Source organism: Girardinichthys multiradiatus, chromosome 14 (assembly GCF_021462225.1).
Source record: "Girardinichthys multiradiatus isolate DD_20200921_A chromosome 14, DD_fGirMul_XY1, whole genome shotgun sequence".
NCBI lineage: Eukaryota > Metazoa > Chordata > Actinopteri > Cyprinodontiformes > Goodeidae > Girardinichthys > Girardinichthys multiradiatus.
Window position 1 is genome coordinate 18,241,773 of NC_061807.1, and position 15,811 is coordinate 18,257,583.

Sequence of the window (15,811 nt, forward strand, 5' to 3'; positions counted from 1 at the left end):
ATTTTACACAATGGGATCTGCTGTATTCTAAACCCGACATAAGTTCAATCAAGGTTTCAAAGAAAAACATTTGTGTGACACATTATTCTTCAACCTCTGGTTCCTAAACTTTATCTAAAATAGGTAATGCTTTATTGTTTAAAAAAAAAAAGAAAATCAGTTTAGTTTTGGCATTTTGCTTACATAGTTTTACATTCTATGACCTGGCGTCCACTTAAATGGAGATCACCTTTTTGGCTGTCAGGACCAAAATATTGTAACTGAACCCCGTCTACACAATTATCGACACTTATACTACCACTTAAACTACCACTTATATTACCACTTATACTACCACTGTTTGTTTGAAACCTTACAGACTATCAACATGGTGACAAACATGACTGAAATATTAGGGGGCAACACCTGAACAAAACATCTTAAGATAAGAAATCAAATTAAATGTCATCATTTATTATTGTTTTATTATACACAATACTGTTGTATGTTTAGTATGACTGGTGACCTCCTGGTCGCCCTCCTGAAGTCTGTGCCTGCTCGGGACGACCTCCTGGTCACCTGCCTGAACTCTGTGCCTGCTAGGGACGACCCCCTGGTCGCCCGCCTGAAGTCTGTGCCTGCTCGGGACGACCTCCTGGTCGCCCTCCTGAACTTTGTGCCTGCTCGGGACGACCTCCTGGTCGCCCTCCTGAACTCTGGAAGGTCTTACTAAGCAGGTTTACTGGAAAATCTCTTTAAGCTGGTGTCGGGAAATGACTTGCCTAACCTCAACAGCCTACATCCAGACGTCTTGCCCTTCTTCAACTGGTGGTTTGGACAACCGAGTAGCCCACGGCAGCCATCCACTCCTAGCCAGTCACTTCTGTTCACCCCTGCTCATTCCTTAATTTTACAACTCGCACTTGGATCATGGGTCAGGTTAATTTTAATAACTCGTCACGAGCACCAAGGGAGTTGTTTTAACAAGTTTGGCTTAAGGCAACCTATAAAAACCTCCTAAAATCTTTTAGAACCAGGCACCAAGACTTTTTTACCACCAACAATAAACCAAAAATAAGGTGACTCAAATTATTGACTGTCCGCAATAAATGTAGAATTTTATATGCTTTTTAAATTAGTAACACTTTTGCAGGGGTCAGTAACAGCTTAAAAATCAGCAAAACTTAATAATTTGAATAATAAAAATAAATCAATCAACTCAACCTATTTTTCCCTAATGCTGAAACTGGTAAGCTTGAAGAGGCTTCGGAGACGGAGGCTAACCATGGATCCAAATGGAATGATTTCTTCAGTAGGCAACGAGTGATTTTCTTCTTCGGTGAAAGGCAACTTAAATCTTCAGTTTTCTTCCTCTAAGTGGACAGGCACTGATGGTCTGGGTTTCGATGGTCAAGTTGGAAAAATGTTTTTAAAAATTATAAATTAAAAAATTTAAAAAACAGAAACTTTGTTCACATATGTTTCAAAAGCCCGTAGCTTCCAGAGGCTGAATAGTTGAAGAAAACCTTTGAGGTGTAATTGAGGTTGGTTCAGGACTTCCAGTAGCCTGAAAGCTAGAGCAATCAGTTGTTCACTGACCAAGTTCACTTCAGTTGTCTGGGTAAAAATGCAACAGATGAAATTCAGATTCTCAATTTAGAGTTGCAGCTCTTCTCAGGGGACACGGGTTGATCCTCTTAATAACGCAGAATTGTCAGCGGGGCTGCATCTTCGGTCCTCTGATTCATCTGTAGCTTCTTTCTCCATCCAATCGTGGTTTGCTAATCTTCTGCGAAGAAACAACCCATTTCTTTCTTTGGCACCATTTTTATAGTGCAGATAGCCTCACTGTTCATCCCCAGTTGCCGGGCAAGCTTTCCCATCATTGAGTTATGCGGTCACTGTGACTTTTCGGTGCTCTCTACCAGCCTCCGCAGACAGAGTCGTAAACAGCCCACAGCTGGCTCCCTGTGTTATGACCTTCATCTGTTTTTCCATCTACACGACTCCCGCTCCTGTCCTGGTGTTATGACTTTTGCCTGTTTTTCGAACTTCAGATTGACGAAAACAGTGTGCACCTGGATTCTCATTTCTCACTCGCGTTCTTTATTTTGTCTCTGCCGCCTCTGGCTCCCAGGCCATGGTGCCCTCCTTATCCGCTCAGGCTCAAGCTTTAACACAGTATTTCTCTGCTTCTTGTTCTCACACCAGTTACAGCTAAAAAAAAAAAATCCTCACTTCATTCTTTTTATTCACACATCCCAACTGATTAACATTATCCCTCTTTATTACATTTAATAATTGTAGAAAAATTTAAAATCCTCATACATATTTCTTTGATTATACTTGTAGTTTTCCATTCCTGAAAAAGATAAGACAGTTAAGACTTCTGAAAAAGATAAGACAGTGTGGAAATATAAATGCCTTATTATTAGTAGTGTGGAAATATAAATGCCTTATTATTAGTAGCTAAACCTAAGATATATTTGGGACTTTGCTGCTTATAGATTGATTATTATTAGGAGTTTTTAGTTATGCTTTTGAGAGTTAGAAAGATTATTTGTTAAAAAAGTTTGACACATCCAATAAATTACATTCCACTTCACGATTGTGTCCCACTTGTTGTTGATTCTTAACAAAACATTTGAATTTCATATCTTTATGTTTGAAGCCTGAAAAGTGGCAAGAGGTTGACCAGTTCAAAGGGGACGAGTACTTTCGCAAGGCACTGTATGTGTGGAACTAAAGTGCAAAATTCTATGTTCCATCACTGAATTTTAAAGAGTGGCACCAAACCAGAAACACCTCCCAGCTATCATGAAAGCCTGCTATTACACTCTAAAAAGTGAACCGTGGCAGTTGTCCACCTTATGTTAACATTTAATTTCCAGTTAACACATAAAAAATGTTCGGTGAATTAAATTCATTTATTCTAGTGAACATAGTGTCATGAGGTAAGATTGACTCATCTTTTTTGCTATCAACTAACAAAATGAATTTATGTGGAACCTGTTTCATAGATTTTTGAGTGCATATAGAATTAACCCCTGCACAATGCAAACACCTGCAAAATTATGTCCTTTGCAGAATTTCAGTGCACTTTCGGCGTTTAACAACACATTTAGAATTGACCCCTGCAAAATTCAAACACTAGCAAAATTTAAGCTCCTTCAGGATGTAAACATTAACATACTGACATTATTTAAATCACTTGCAAACATTGCAAAAACCTGCAAAAATTAAAAACTTGCAGAATGTAAGAACCTTTGCCAGATTTTCAGAGCACTTTTAGAATTGAAAACACATATAGAATCATCCTCTGCAAAATTCAAACACTTGCAAAGTTTAAAAACCCTTTTAGAAAAAGTGAACAAATGTGCATGGAATGTGGCGTGTATTATTTGGTATTTACTTAAAGTGTAGCTTGTGCCGAAACAGTCCGTGAGATGAGCTGGTGGTTTGTTTGTGAAATAGTTTCTCTCAGGGAAGTTTAGTGTCTGCTTGCAGGGGGACAATTGCCTTAGCTGCTCGTGGGAATTCAATGTTTCTGAGCCTATTTGTTTTTGCTGTAATGTTACTGTATCGTCTTCCTGATGGGAGTGGGATCAATCAACTTAAGTTTCCCTGAGGTTGAGACTGGAGAATTTGAAGTAGAGGCTTTGAGGGACGGAGGATCTTCCATACACCACTGAATGCCAACTGAATTCCATGGTTCCCTCAGAGCAGAGGATCACTGATGTCTCTGGTCTCGATGGTCAGAACACTGATGTCTTAAATCATGATAGTCAGAAATTTTCAGTCTAGAGAGTTAAAAGCACCCTTAAAGTGTAAAAGGGTTTTGTCCAGGATGTCTGGAAACCTGGAACTCTGAACAACTAGCCTTGTTGAGTCCAATGACCAAGTTTACTCAGTTGTCCGGGTATAAAGCAACTGCAGGCAGAAGATGCCCAATTTAAAGACACAGTCTTTTAAGGTTCATGGTTGAACCTCTTTGTGGTGCAGAATCTCAGCTCATCTGTGGCTCGGGTCTTCTGTACCCTCAGCAGTGTCCTTCTCCGTCTCGATCTTGCTTGCTGGTGTAATGGAAATTATTTTATTAAGTGTTCTAAAGTGTTCCAAAGTGTATGACCTTTAGGTTACCCCTCTCCTCAGAACATCTGTGTTAGAGGAGGAAGCTGTAAATCCATTATAAGGAGGTTTAATGGTTAAAACCCATCCTTTAGGGTGATGTCTCAGGAAGAGCAGATGGTCTGCTCGTAGATAACTTTGTTACCTCTGACCCGAGGAGGGTCTAGGGTCATAAAGCACAAACTCTTTTAAGTTGAGGTAACACCCACTTACTCCTTAAATACTGTGTGTAAATGTTGATCGGGGCTCTGCTTAACTGACCAAGCTCAGTGACAGGGTCTTCAAACGCTGAATGCCTTTGAAGAAAACTTGTAAAGACAAAGTCCGGATTTTCTCTTTTAATTAGTTCATTTCTCTCCCACTTTGATAAGAAGATTCCACTACACTGGTCTTCTGCGAGGAAACAAATCCAACTAGTTCCTCTATTTTACTCTTTTTATAAAGCAGATTCTAGCCTCATTGGCCAGTTCTTGTTGCCATGTTTATTTTATTGGTCACTTGTCCATAAGCTGATCTGTCTGATCTCCAGACATTTACTTCATTTTTTCTATTCATACATTATAATGGATTTACATCTTCCTTACATTTAAGCTTAACATAGTTTAATAAAACTTTATCATCATGAAGATCAAACATTATTGCATTTTTTATTCATCAATCACCAGTATAATCATCGGTATATGATCACAATTTAATTATACCATCATTGATATATGTTCCACATGATTGTCAAAGAAATCATCACATCTTTATTCATGTAGTATAATCATTACTCTGATACTCTAAAGAATATTTTCTTATTTCATCAAATATAAGCTCTTTAGTCTCTATCATAATAGTACACTTCTGCAAAAGTAAAGAGAATGAATACATGACTCCAAAAGGGCCTCCCCAGCCTTTACAGCTTCAGAATGTAAACATTAACTGATTTGTATTTCTGTGATTTAATAATTGTTGCATAGATTCATGGAAAGATCTCAACTCATTTTGACAGTAAACGGAAATTTTCAAACACTCGCCTAAGGTTGCCAACAGGGGTGCTGTGTAGTGGAAGGAAGACAGGCCCGATAGAACCACGGTGCCATAATGGCTTCCTGTGATAAAGACTTCAAGGAGGAGAATAACAGCCAGAATACTGCAAATACTTCTTTGATGACAGACTAGGAGTGATAAAAAGGATGTTAATACTTTCAGGACACATGAGGGGGTACAGAGATACATGAATGGGCTGCAACAGGTGGAAGATTGAGCTGACAGAGCAGCCGGCATGTTGTATCCTTTCTTGTAATTGTTATGTTAGATAAGGTTAATATATGAAAATTAAACAAAAACAAAAACAAAATTAAATATAAAAAAGGTAAATGACAAAATGAATTAAATCTTTAATTAAAATTAAAGACACGTTGGTTTCATTTCTTTTTATCATAATTGTTTTTTGTTTCAGGCTGCATGGTGGCGCAGTTGGTAGCACTGTTGCCTTGCAGCTAGAAGGTCCTGGGTTCAATTCCCAGCCTGGGGTCTTTCTGCATGGAGTTTGCATGTTCTCCCCGTGCATGTGTGGGTACTCTGGCTTCCTCCCACAGTCCAAAGACATGCCTGTTAGGTTAATTGGTCACTCTAAATTACCCTTAGGTGTATGAGTGTGTGCTTGGTTGTTTGTGTGTTGCCCTGCGATGGACTGGCAACCTGTCCAGGGTGTACCCTGCCTCTCGCCCATAGACTGCTGGAGATAGGCACCAGCTCTCCCGTGACCCACTATGGAATAAGCGGTAGAAAATGAATGAATGTTTTTTGTTTCAAGGTCTAAATTTGGCAATTAGTTTCAATTATTATTTCTTTTTCATTTTATTATTTTGTTTTAACTATGTTTTTCCAATATACAAAGATTATGCCCTTTATTAAGCTCAATAATAATCCAACACCCTATGTTTATATGAAAATCAATAAAGCAACCACAATAAATTCAACTGAACCTCTGATCAGCAACGAGTCAAGCAGCCTAACCACTGGTTAGACAAAAATAGATTCATGAATGATATAAGTTTCTTTATCTATATTTAACAAAGAGACAGTTTTTTCAAATTCAACACATGTTGTGAATAAGTATATATTCTATTTACTAGAACAAAGACAAATGTAGATGTTCTTTAAAGACTCTGCAGCAGCTTGATCCTCCAGGATTTCATCCTTGACTTTCTTCATCATTATGGCTTGACCTTACGGACTTTCAGCGAAAACTGTGGCAAACCATATTGTTTATAGATCTGAAAAACAACAAAAGCCAAACAAATTATTTTACCACAAACCAATATTGTTAAAGTCATTTAAATTAATGTGAAATGATCTGTAAAACCTCAAAAAATAGAAACTTTAGCAAAGTTTAGACTCACCTCTGCTAGAACATCTTCTATCTCTGATTCTGACAGATATGTCTGAGAATTTAACTCTAGGTCCATTCCAACTATATAGCCTGTTGACACAAAAACACATCATTATACAAAGGACAGGGAACAATGTGCCATTAAATTATGTTAAGGACATGAAATAATTTACATGACAATTGGTAGCATTTTTAACTATAGCTCAGCAATGAAATGGTAACAGTAGGGTCATCTTTTATCAAGTCATAATAATTCACAAAGTGTATTCACCACATTATTACCAGGTAATTACCAGTAACAGTGAGCACATTAGTTTAATGTTCATACAGCTTTGGTTGGCAGTTGGCCATGTGGAGAAACTGCAGTTTCACTAATAGGTGTTTTTGTCTAATATATATGTCCCTGAGCCATTATTTTGTTTTTCTTCATTTTTTTGATGAATATTTTCATTTGGTCATAATTCCAGGCACTAATGGGATTACGTCTCCTTCAGTATTGGTTTTTAGTTCCTACCTATTGTTGTGGCTTGGGAGCAAAACCATTGTTCTGATAAGATGTGTTGCAATGTCCCTGCCTGTTGTCTGCTAACAAAATTAGAAAACGTTTTTGTTTTACCTGTATTAATTGTTGACAGGTTGTCAACAATTATGAATGTTGACTTTTTTGTTAAAAGTTTATGGTTTTTAGTAAAGGACTTCACAGTAAAATAAGCTCCTCATGCTGAGTTGAATAAAAACTTTTAAATTCATTCATATTTCCTGAGTACAATCCCCAAAAATATGAATACATTTTGATGTTTTTCATTTTTTGTCATGTAATGTCTAAGAGATATATTACAATAAATATAATGTAACCATTTTAATGCACTAGATCTCATCGTGATTTCTTGTTATAGACCAAGACAAAGCAATGCATAATTGTGAAGTGGAAGGAAAGCGATGCATGGTTCCCAACGTTTTTTTGCAAATAACCTGAGTGGTACACAGCTCCGTTTACTCTTGATAAAATCTAGTGCAATCACTTCAAAAGAAATAATTATTAAACAGAGTTAACCAGACTGTAAATTAATGTCAGTATAAATACAGCCATTCAGTGAAGGTCTTAGAAGTAAGAACATTAGTGCACAAACAGCATCACAAAGCCCAAGAAAATTATATTTTTGTGAAGAAGTTTAAACCAAAGTCAGGGTAAAAACCATATCCTAAACTTGGAACATCTCACAGAACTCTGTTCAGTCCATCATCTGAATGTGTAAAGTGCAAGACATGACCATCCAACTAAACTAACAGGCTGGGAAAAGAAAGGACTAATCAGAGAAGCAGATAAGCTGCCCATGGTGGAGTAGCAGAGGCAAAACAGTATGTGAGGAAGAGTAACCCTCTAAAAAAACCAACACCACCATCAAACATGGTGGTAGCATCATTCTGTGAGGATTCCTTTCTTCTGCAGGGACATGGAAACTGGTGAGAGTGGATGGGAAGATGGATTAAGCTAAATACTGGAAATTGCTAGAAGAAAACCTGTTAGACGTTGCAAAAGACTTGGGACCGGGGCAGAAGTTCACCTTGTCGTAGGACTTACAGCCAGAGCTACAATACAACTGTTTAAATCAAATGGTATATGTTAGAATGACCATTACTATATGTGCCAGTACTTCTTCAATTCTGACTGAGAATGAACTATTTTGCAAAAAATACAGATTTAAACAATTCAGTGTGTAAATGTACAAATCTGGTAGAAACATTTCCCCAAATACTTTGTCACAGAGTCACTGAGTAGCTATGCTGCACATTTCAGGTTTTTTGTTGTAGAAAAGTTACTTTGTGTCGGTCTATTACAAATAAAATTCCCATACAAGGGATGTATACTTTTTCAAGAAGGTGTATGGGATACAAATTAGGAAACAAATTTTGAGTTTTAGTTTTATGGAAACTTTTAGTATTTATTTTTTTAAATACTTCTTTCATGTAACTATTTTAAGCAGGTCTATTGTTTTTCAGATCTTTTCCCAGTGCTTAGACTTTGAAATGCCATCACTCTTGAAAATAGAAATACATCCACTAGACATATTTAAACATAAAAACTTAAACTTAAAAATAAATAAATAACAAGACTGAGTAAATGTGTTGTTACTGTGTAAGAAAATAGACACAGTTCCTCTATCATCTGATTTATAGTTATTAAATAGAAGCTACCATCCTGGTAACATGTTGCAGTTATGAATATGACAAGTGATTAAATTCACTGGTATGATATAGTAACAACCACGTTTGACTAGACTGTGAGTTATTAATGTAGTCTGAAATGTATGTTAAACATTTTTAAAAGAGCATTCAAAAAGTTTACATTTTTTATTATTGCCTCATTCACGACACTCATATTTCTGGTTTTAATATAAAAAGTCTAACTATTATAACATTTATTATCAAAGCATTGCCATACTATTACTATTTTTAGTTCCAAAAAGTATACTCATTGTTACCATATTATTACAAGCTGCTGCTAACAGGTAATGATGTAGTAATTATCTTTGTTTTCCAATTATTACATTTTTATTACCAATTACTCCATTATTAGCATTATATTACTGCAACTTAAAATGTTAAGCATTTAAAATGCTAGCTAAAAATTCTATGTTGATTAGAAATTAATTTAGGGTTCATAGAAAACAGTTATTTTATCTTTGGCCATTAGGAAGGCCAGGTTTTATTGAGACATGCTTGCATCAGTAAAATAAGATTTGATCAAAGCCAATAGGTGTTTAAATGCAAAAGGGTAAAAATAACTGCCAGACATTTTACAAATGGATTTACTTACTTGGTCCTTCAGTTGAAAGTCAAGAAGGTTCCAGCATGATGGAGGTTGTGAACATGAAGACGAGATATATTTGGATAAATTAATATTCAACCTTTTAACCCTTTAATACATGACACATTTTTGAGCAAGTTTTATCTTATATCTTCAAAGTTTGGAATTTTCAGTAAAAGTGCTTTAAACAATGTTGATTTTTTGTCCACTACATTATTTCCACTACTATTTCACAATCAAACAATATCTCATAGTCTGTCTCAGCACAAGCTACACTTTATGTAAATACCAAATACTACACGCCACATTCCATGCACATTTGCTCACTTTTTCTATAAGTGTTTTCAAATTCTGCAAGTGTTTGCATTTTGCAAACGTGTTAATGTTTACATCCTGAAGAGGTTTACATTTTCTAAGTGTTTTTTTTAAATCCTGTGTTTAAATGGCAGAGGATAAAATGTAGTCAGAATTACTGACAAATGAGTGAACTCTACAAGTATAAAAACAAAATAAAAAGTGTGTTCCAAGTGTGTTTATATTTTGCGAAATGTGTCCTAAAATGTGCATGTTTTTTTTTTTTCAATTATGTCTGTGCAATTCATATATGTCTTTGGAGCCAGGCGTCAACAAAAGTTTCATTATGGTGACAAAATGATAATAAAGATTGTTGATTCAAGGAAGAAAATGATCTTACCAGTAGCTGCTACAATGCTGAGTCCACTGCTTCTGACGTTCTCAATCACAGAGAAGAGATAGCATGTGTAACTAGTTCTAGCAGTGAGAGATGAGACTGTGTGAGTTACTGGTCCATCTCCATCTGGTGCACTGATGAATGTCTCTCTGGAGTTAAACCATAGAATAAAGCTGGTGTTGCTGTTGACTTTGTTCCACTGCAGAGTGATGCTGGTTTCATTTTGTTCTGATTGTCTAAAACTGTTGGTGTTTTTAGGAGCTGAAAAAGAGAGAAGGGAGATGTGTTCTAGTTCATAATGATGCATATTAAAATGCTGGAGTTATTTATCAGAAAGTCTAATTGGGAATTGTAAATCTTTTGTTTTAAACTTTATGCATTTTGAGAAGCTGAGGGGAAAGAGTCATCAGTCCAACTCTGTTGAGTTGATGGAAATAATTTGAAATACCTTTATCTAACAGGTCCATGAGTCATGTTATGCTTCTGGCACCTCATTAACTAAGCTGCTTTTTTTTTTTGCGGAACTAGTGGCCTTTATTTTTTATTTTTTTAAGACAGTCAGTTGACAGGAAAGGGGTGAAGAGAGGGGGAAGACATGCAGTAAATGTTGCCTGGGCCAGGAGCCAAACCCGCAATGGGTGCCTCTAGGACTGAAGTCTCTGCGTGTTTGACCCCTGCGCCACCTCTGTGCCTATAAAGCTGCTTTCTTTATACACCATTCTAATATTTAACACAAGCACATTTTCTTTTTATTTATAAGCATAGTTATTCAGTCTGTGAGGATAAAGTAAAAGAGAACATAATATGCACCTATATTCACATAAGCTGTAACAACAGAACAGTGTAAACGCCAGCATTACTGTTTCTATGCTTTTCAGTCTTAGTTCTTCTTTCCTTTTGAAAAACGTTGAATGAGTAAAGACTGACTCTAGCTGATCTGTTAACTGTATTTACTATAACAGGGGATTATCTCCTGGATCAGAGTACTGTCCTCTGATAAGTAAGTATTGTCCTCTCAATTGTACCACAATAAAATACTACATTGATATATTGTTAAGGCCTAAATTAAGTACACAACTGGCATATTTAGGTATATCAAATTATTTTCAATCAACCAAGAAGTTTGTTTCTGATAGAAAATGAGACAGTTAACTTTCAAACATAATTAACTGCTTCAGGGATATAGCTGAAACAAAACTGTGAGTCACCACAGAGATGTAAAATTTGTTTGTAGATAAAAACAAGGCAAGTAATTAAAATATCTTACCAGTAGCAGCTACAATGCTGACTCCACTACTTCTCAAATTCTCAAGGACAGAGAAGACAGTGAATGTGTATCTAGTTCCAGCAGTGAGAGATGAGACTGTTACCCATCCATATCCATATGGTGCACTGATTATTGTCTCTGTGCCGTTAAATTGGAGAACAAAGTGGCTGACATAGTAGTTTCCATATAACCACAGAGTGATGCTGGTCTCATCTTGTGATTTGTAGATATATGGATTTGAAGGTACTGAGAAAGAATATTAACAGCAGTGGTTATGATCATGAAGAACAAAAAAAAATATTTGGGTCATTTAATAATTTCTGATGTGACATCAATTTCTAAAATTAAAGGTAAAGACAATGAACTAATGTGTCCTGCAACAAAATTTTTATTAAGTTTGTTATTCATTTGTTAAGTTTGAAATTAAATACAATTCACAAAGCTAAATTTACATCAATTGTATGTATAAAAATACCAAAATGTTTGTCTCCTTAAGAATAAATGTATCATAGCTCCAGTGCTGCAGTGCCTCATGAAATATTAAACTCTTATCAAAAAACTAATCAGGTGGCAGAATTTAAATTGATCATTTAAGTAGATTTTTATTTGCCAACAACATAGTTACTGTTTTTTTTCCCCTACGGAAATATCTCTTTCTTCTTCATCACATAGTGAAATAGACAGAAATATATGAACTTAAAAATGTATATTTTATTTAATGACATGTATTTACTTGGTATGAAATCTAAGCTTTCTGTGTTTTAAGGAGATTAGAACAGGATTAAAAAAAATTGTAAAATGTTCTGACCAACTTCCAAAAATACATGTTTTATATTTGATCCTTCTTCCTTGATATAAAGTTATTAAGGTGGAGTTCTTTATATTTCTCCAAATACAAGTTTAATTTATAAGGTTTAAAAATTTAAAAGCTGAAATTAAATATATTTGAATTTCCATATCTTACCAGTAACTGCAGTGATGCTGACTCCTCTGCTTCTGACGTTCTCAAACACAGAGAAGAGAGTAAATGTGTATCTAGTTCCAGCATAGAGAGATGAGACTGTATAATTCACTGGTCCATCTCCATCTGGTGCACTGATGAATGTCTCTGTGTAGTAAAACTGGAGAACAAAGCTGGTGTTGTTGTTGACTTTATTCCACTGCAGAGTGATGCTAGTGTCACTTTCTCTTAACTTCGTCAATCCTTCTGCATTAAGAGGAGCTAATATATAAAAAAGAAGAATATTGATAAATGGTACAGGTCAGACAAGTGATTCCAGTTGGGTTTTCTAAAGTACCTTTAAGTAGTCAGTATCTTATTTGCAGCTCACAGAAAAACCATGTCCAGGTTAAGCAGTTAGTTAATGACAGCTTTTTGCCACCTACTTTTTAAACACATTGTTGATCTTTCCATCACATCTTTTCACTTTACTAAACTATTTCATGTTACTTCATCTTTCCATCTATGTCTCTATCCATTCATTGTTTTCCGCTGATGCGAGATTGGTTAGCAAGAGTAACATGTCTAACAGGGAAAACCCTACATCCCTGTTCACAGCGACACTCTGCAGCCCATTTTGAGAAGATCCAAGGACTTCCCAGGACCAGAATGAGATATATAATTCCTTCAGATAATTATGACCCAAGATCTTCTCCCATTTTAACCTGCATGAAAATTATTCAAGAATAGTGGCCCAGGAAGCATCCTAATCACAAGTGAAACCCCCTCAGCCGACTCCTTTCAATGCAGAGTAGAAGTGGCTCTACTCTGAGCTCCGCTTAGATGATGGAGTTTCTGTTTTTACAGTCTGTATGCTTTCAAATACAATGACGAGAAAAAAATGTCTTTAATCAAAAGGGATGGTTGTGTGAAAAGTCACTTTGTACTCAGTAAAACATCTCACCAGTGACAGCTGTCAGTTGTTCTCCACTGTTTCTCACGTTCCCAATCACAGAGAAGAGAGTAAATGTGTATCTAGTTCCAGCAGTGAGAGATGAGACTGTATGGTTCACTGGTCCATCTCCATATGGTGAACTGATGTTTGTCTCTGTGCCGTTAAACTGGAGAACAAAGCTGGTAGTGCTGTCTTTAAACCACTGCAGAGTGATGCTGGTCTCATCTTGTGCTGATACTTGGAATGGAAGTTCTAACACAGATAGAAACAACATGTATTTTAAAATTAAACCAACCTTATCTTCACCAAATATATAACTAACAAACCAAAGATTAATAAAAGTTTAATATATATATATATACATATATATGTATATATATATATATATATATATATATATATATATATAGAGAGAGAGAGAGAGAGAGAGAGAGAGATATTTAGCTAACAATTAGCTGAATGTAATAGAAAAACATAAATATATATTATATATATAAACACAAATATATAAACTTAGAATTAATATTTATAATATTTATTTAATAACATATTTATTTACTTGGTATGAAATGTAAGCTTTCTGTGTTTTAAGGAGATTAGAACAGGATTAAAAACACTTGTAAAATGTTCTGACCAACATCCTAAAATACATGTTTTATATTTGATCCTTCTTCCTTGATATAAAGTTATTAAGGTGGAGTTCTTTATATTTCTCCAAATACAAGTTTAATTTATAAGGTTTAAAAATTTAAAAGCTGAAATTAAATATATTTGACTTTCCACATCTTACCAGTGACTGCAGTGATGCTGACTCCACTGCTTCTGACGTTCTCAAACACAGAGAAGAGAGTGAATGTATATTTGGTTCCAGCAGTGAGATATGAGACTGTATAATTTACTGGTCCATCTCCATCTGGTGAACTGATGAATGTCTCTGTGTAGTAAAACTGGAGAATAAAGGTGGTGTCGTTGTTGACTTTATTCCACTGCAGAGTGATGCTGGTCTCATTTACTCTTAACTTTGTCAATCCTTCTGCATTAAGAGGAGCTAATATATAAAAAAGAAGAATATTGATAAATGGTACAGGTCAGACAAGTGATTCCAGTTGGGTTTTCTAAAGTACCTTTAAGTAGTCAGTATCTAATTTGCAGCTCACAGAAAAACCATGTCCAGGTTAAGCAAACAGTTAGTTAATGACAGCTTTTTGCCACCTACTTTTTAAACACATTGTTGATCTTTTCATCACATCTTTTCACTTTATTTAACTATTCTATATTACTTCATGTTTCCATCCATCTCTCTATCCATCCTTTGTTTTCCGCTGATGCGAGATTGGTTAGCAAGAGTAACATGTCTAACAGGGAAAACCCTACATCCCTCTTCACAGCGACACTCTCCAGCCCATTTTGAGAAGACCCAAGGACTTCCCAGGACCAGAATGGGATATATAATTCCTTCAGATCTTCTCCCATTTTAACCTGCGTAAAATTTATTCAAAAATAGTGGCCCATGAAGCATCCTAATCACAAGTGAAACCCCCTCAGCCGACTCCTTTCAATGCAGAGTAGAAGTGGCTCTACTCTGAGCTCCGCTTAGATGATGGAGTTTCTGTTTTTACAGTCTGTATGCTTTCAAATACAATGACGAGAAAAAAATTACTTTAATCAAAAGGGATAGTTGTGTGAAAAGTCACTTTGTACTCAGTAAAACATCTCACCAGTGACAGCTGTCAGTTGTTCTCCACTGTTTCTCACGTTCCCAATCACAGAGAAGAGAGTGAATGTGTATCTAGTTCCAGCAGTGAGAGATGAGACTGTGTGAGTTACTGGTCTGTCTCCATCTGGTGAACTAATGTTTGTCTCTGTGCCGTTAAACTGGAGAACAAAGCTGGTAGTGCTGTCTTTAAACCACTGCAGAGTGATGCTGGTCTCATCTTGTGCTGATACTTGGAATGGAAGTTCTAACACAGATAGAAACAACATGTATTTTAAAATTAAACCAACCATATCTTCACCAAATATAGCTGAAATTAAATATATTAGAATTTCCATTTCTTACCAGTAGCTGCAGTGATGCTGACTCCACTGCTTCTGATGTTCTCAAACACAGAGAAGAGAGTAAATGTGTATCTAGTTGCAGCATAGAGATATGAGACTGTGTGATTTACTGGTCCATCTCCATCTGGTGAACTGATGAATGTCTCTCTGCCATTAAACTGGAGAACAAAGCTGGTGTCGTTGTTGACTTTATTCCACTGCAGAGTGATGCTAGTGTCACTTTCTCTTAACTTTGTCAATCCTTCTGCATTAAGAGGAGCTAATATATAAAAAAGAAGAATATTGATAAATGGTACAGGTCAGACAAGTGATTGCAGTTGTTTTTCTAGAGAACCTATGAGTAGCCAGTATCTAATTTGCAGCTCACAAAAAAACCATGTCCAGGTTAAGCAGACAGTTAGTTAATGACAGCTTTTTGCCACCTACTTTTTAAACACATTGTTGATCTTTCCATCACATCTTTTCACTTTATTTAACTATTCTATATTACTTCATGTTTCCATCCATCTCTCTATCCATCCATTGTTTTCCGCTGATGCGAGATTGGTTAGCAAGAGTAACATGCCTAACAGGGAAAACCCTACATCCCTGTTCACAGCGACAC

At 35.9% G+C, this 15,811-nt stretch overlaps 1 protein-coding gene across 1 annotated transcript in view; it reads right to left on the minus strand.

Annotated features, from left to right (window-relative positions):
• Positions 1 to 6,140: 6,140 nt before the first annotated feature.
• The window catches only part of LOC124880305, a 31,333-nt gene continuing 21,662 nt past the window's right edge, over positions 6,141 to 15,811 (minus strand). Inside the window, exons 9-18 of the mRNA XM_047385351.1 lie at positions 15,209 to 15,466; positions 14,868 to 15,110; positions 13,940 to 14,197; positions 13,159 to 13,401; positions 12,219 to 12,476; positions 11,255 to 11,500; positions 9,991 to 10,248; positions 9,306 to 9,311; positions 6,498 to 6,577; positions 6,141 to 6,371 (exon numbers count right to left, since the gene is read on the minus strand). Coding sequence (XP_047241307.1) covers positions 6,312 to 6,371; positions 6,498 to 6,577; positions 9,306 to 9,311; positions 9,991 to 10,248; positions 11,255 to 11,500; positions 12,219 to 12,476; positions 13,159 to 13,401; positions 13,940 to 14,197; positions 14,868 to 15,110; positions 15,209 to 15,466 — 1,910 coding nt within the window. The 3' untranslated portion in view covers positions 6,141 to 6,311. The remainder of the gene's footprint in view (positions 6,372 to 6,497; positions 6,578 to 9,305; positions 9,312 to 9,990; positions 10,249 to 11,254; positions 11,501 to 12,218; positions 12,477 to 13,158; positions 13,402 to 13,939; positions 14,198 to 14,867; positions 15,111 to 15,208; positions 15,467 to 15,811) is intronic.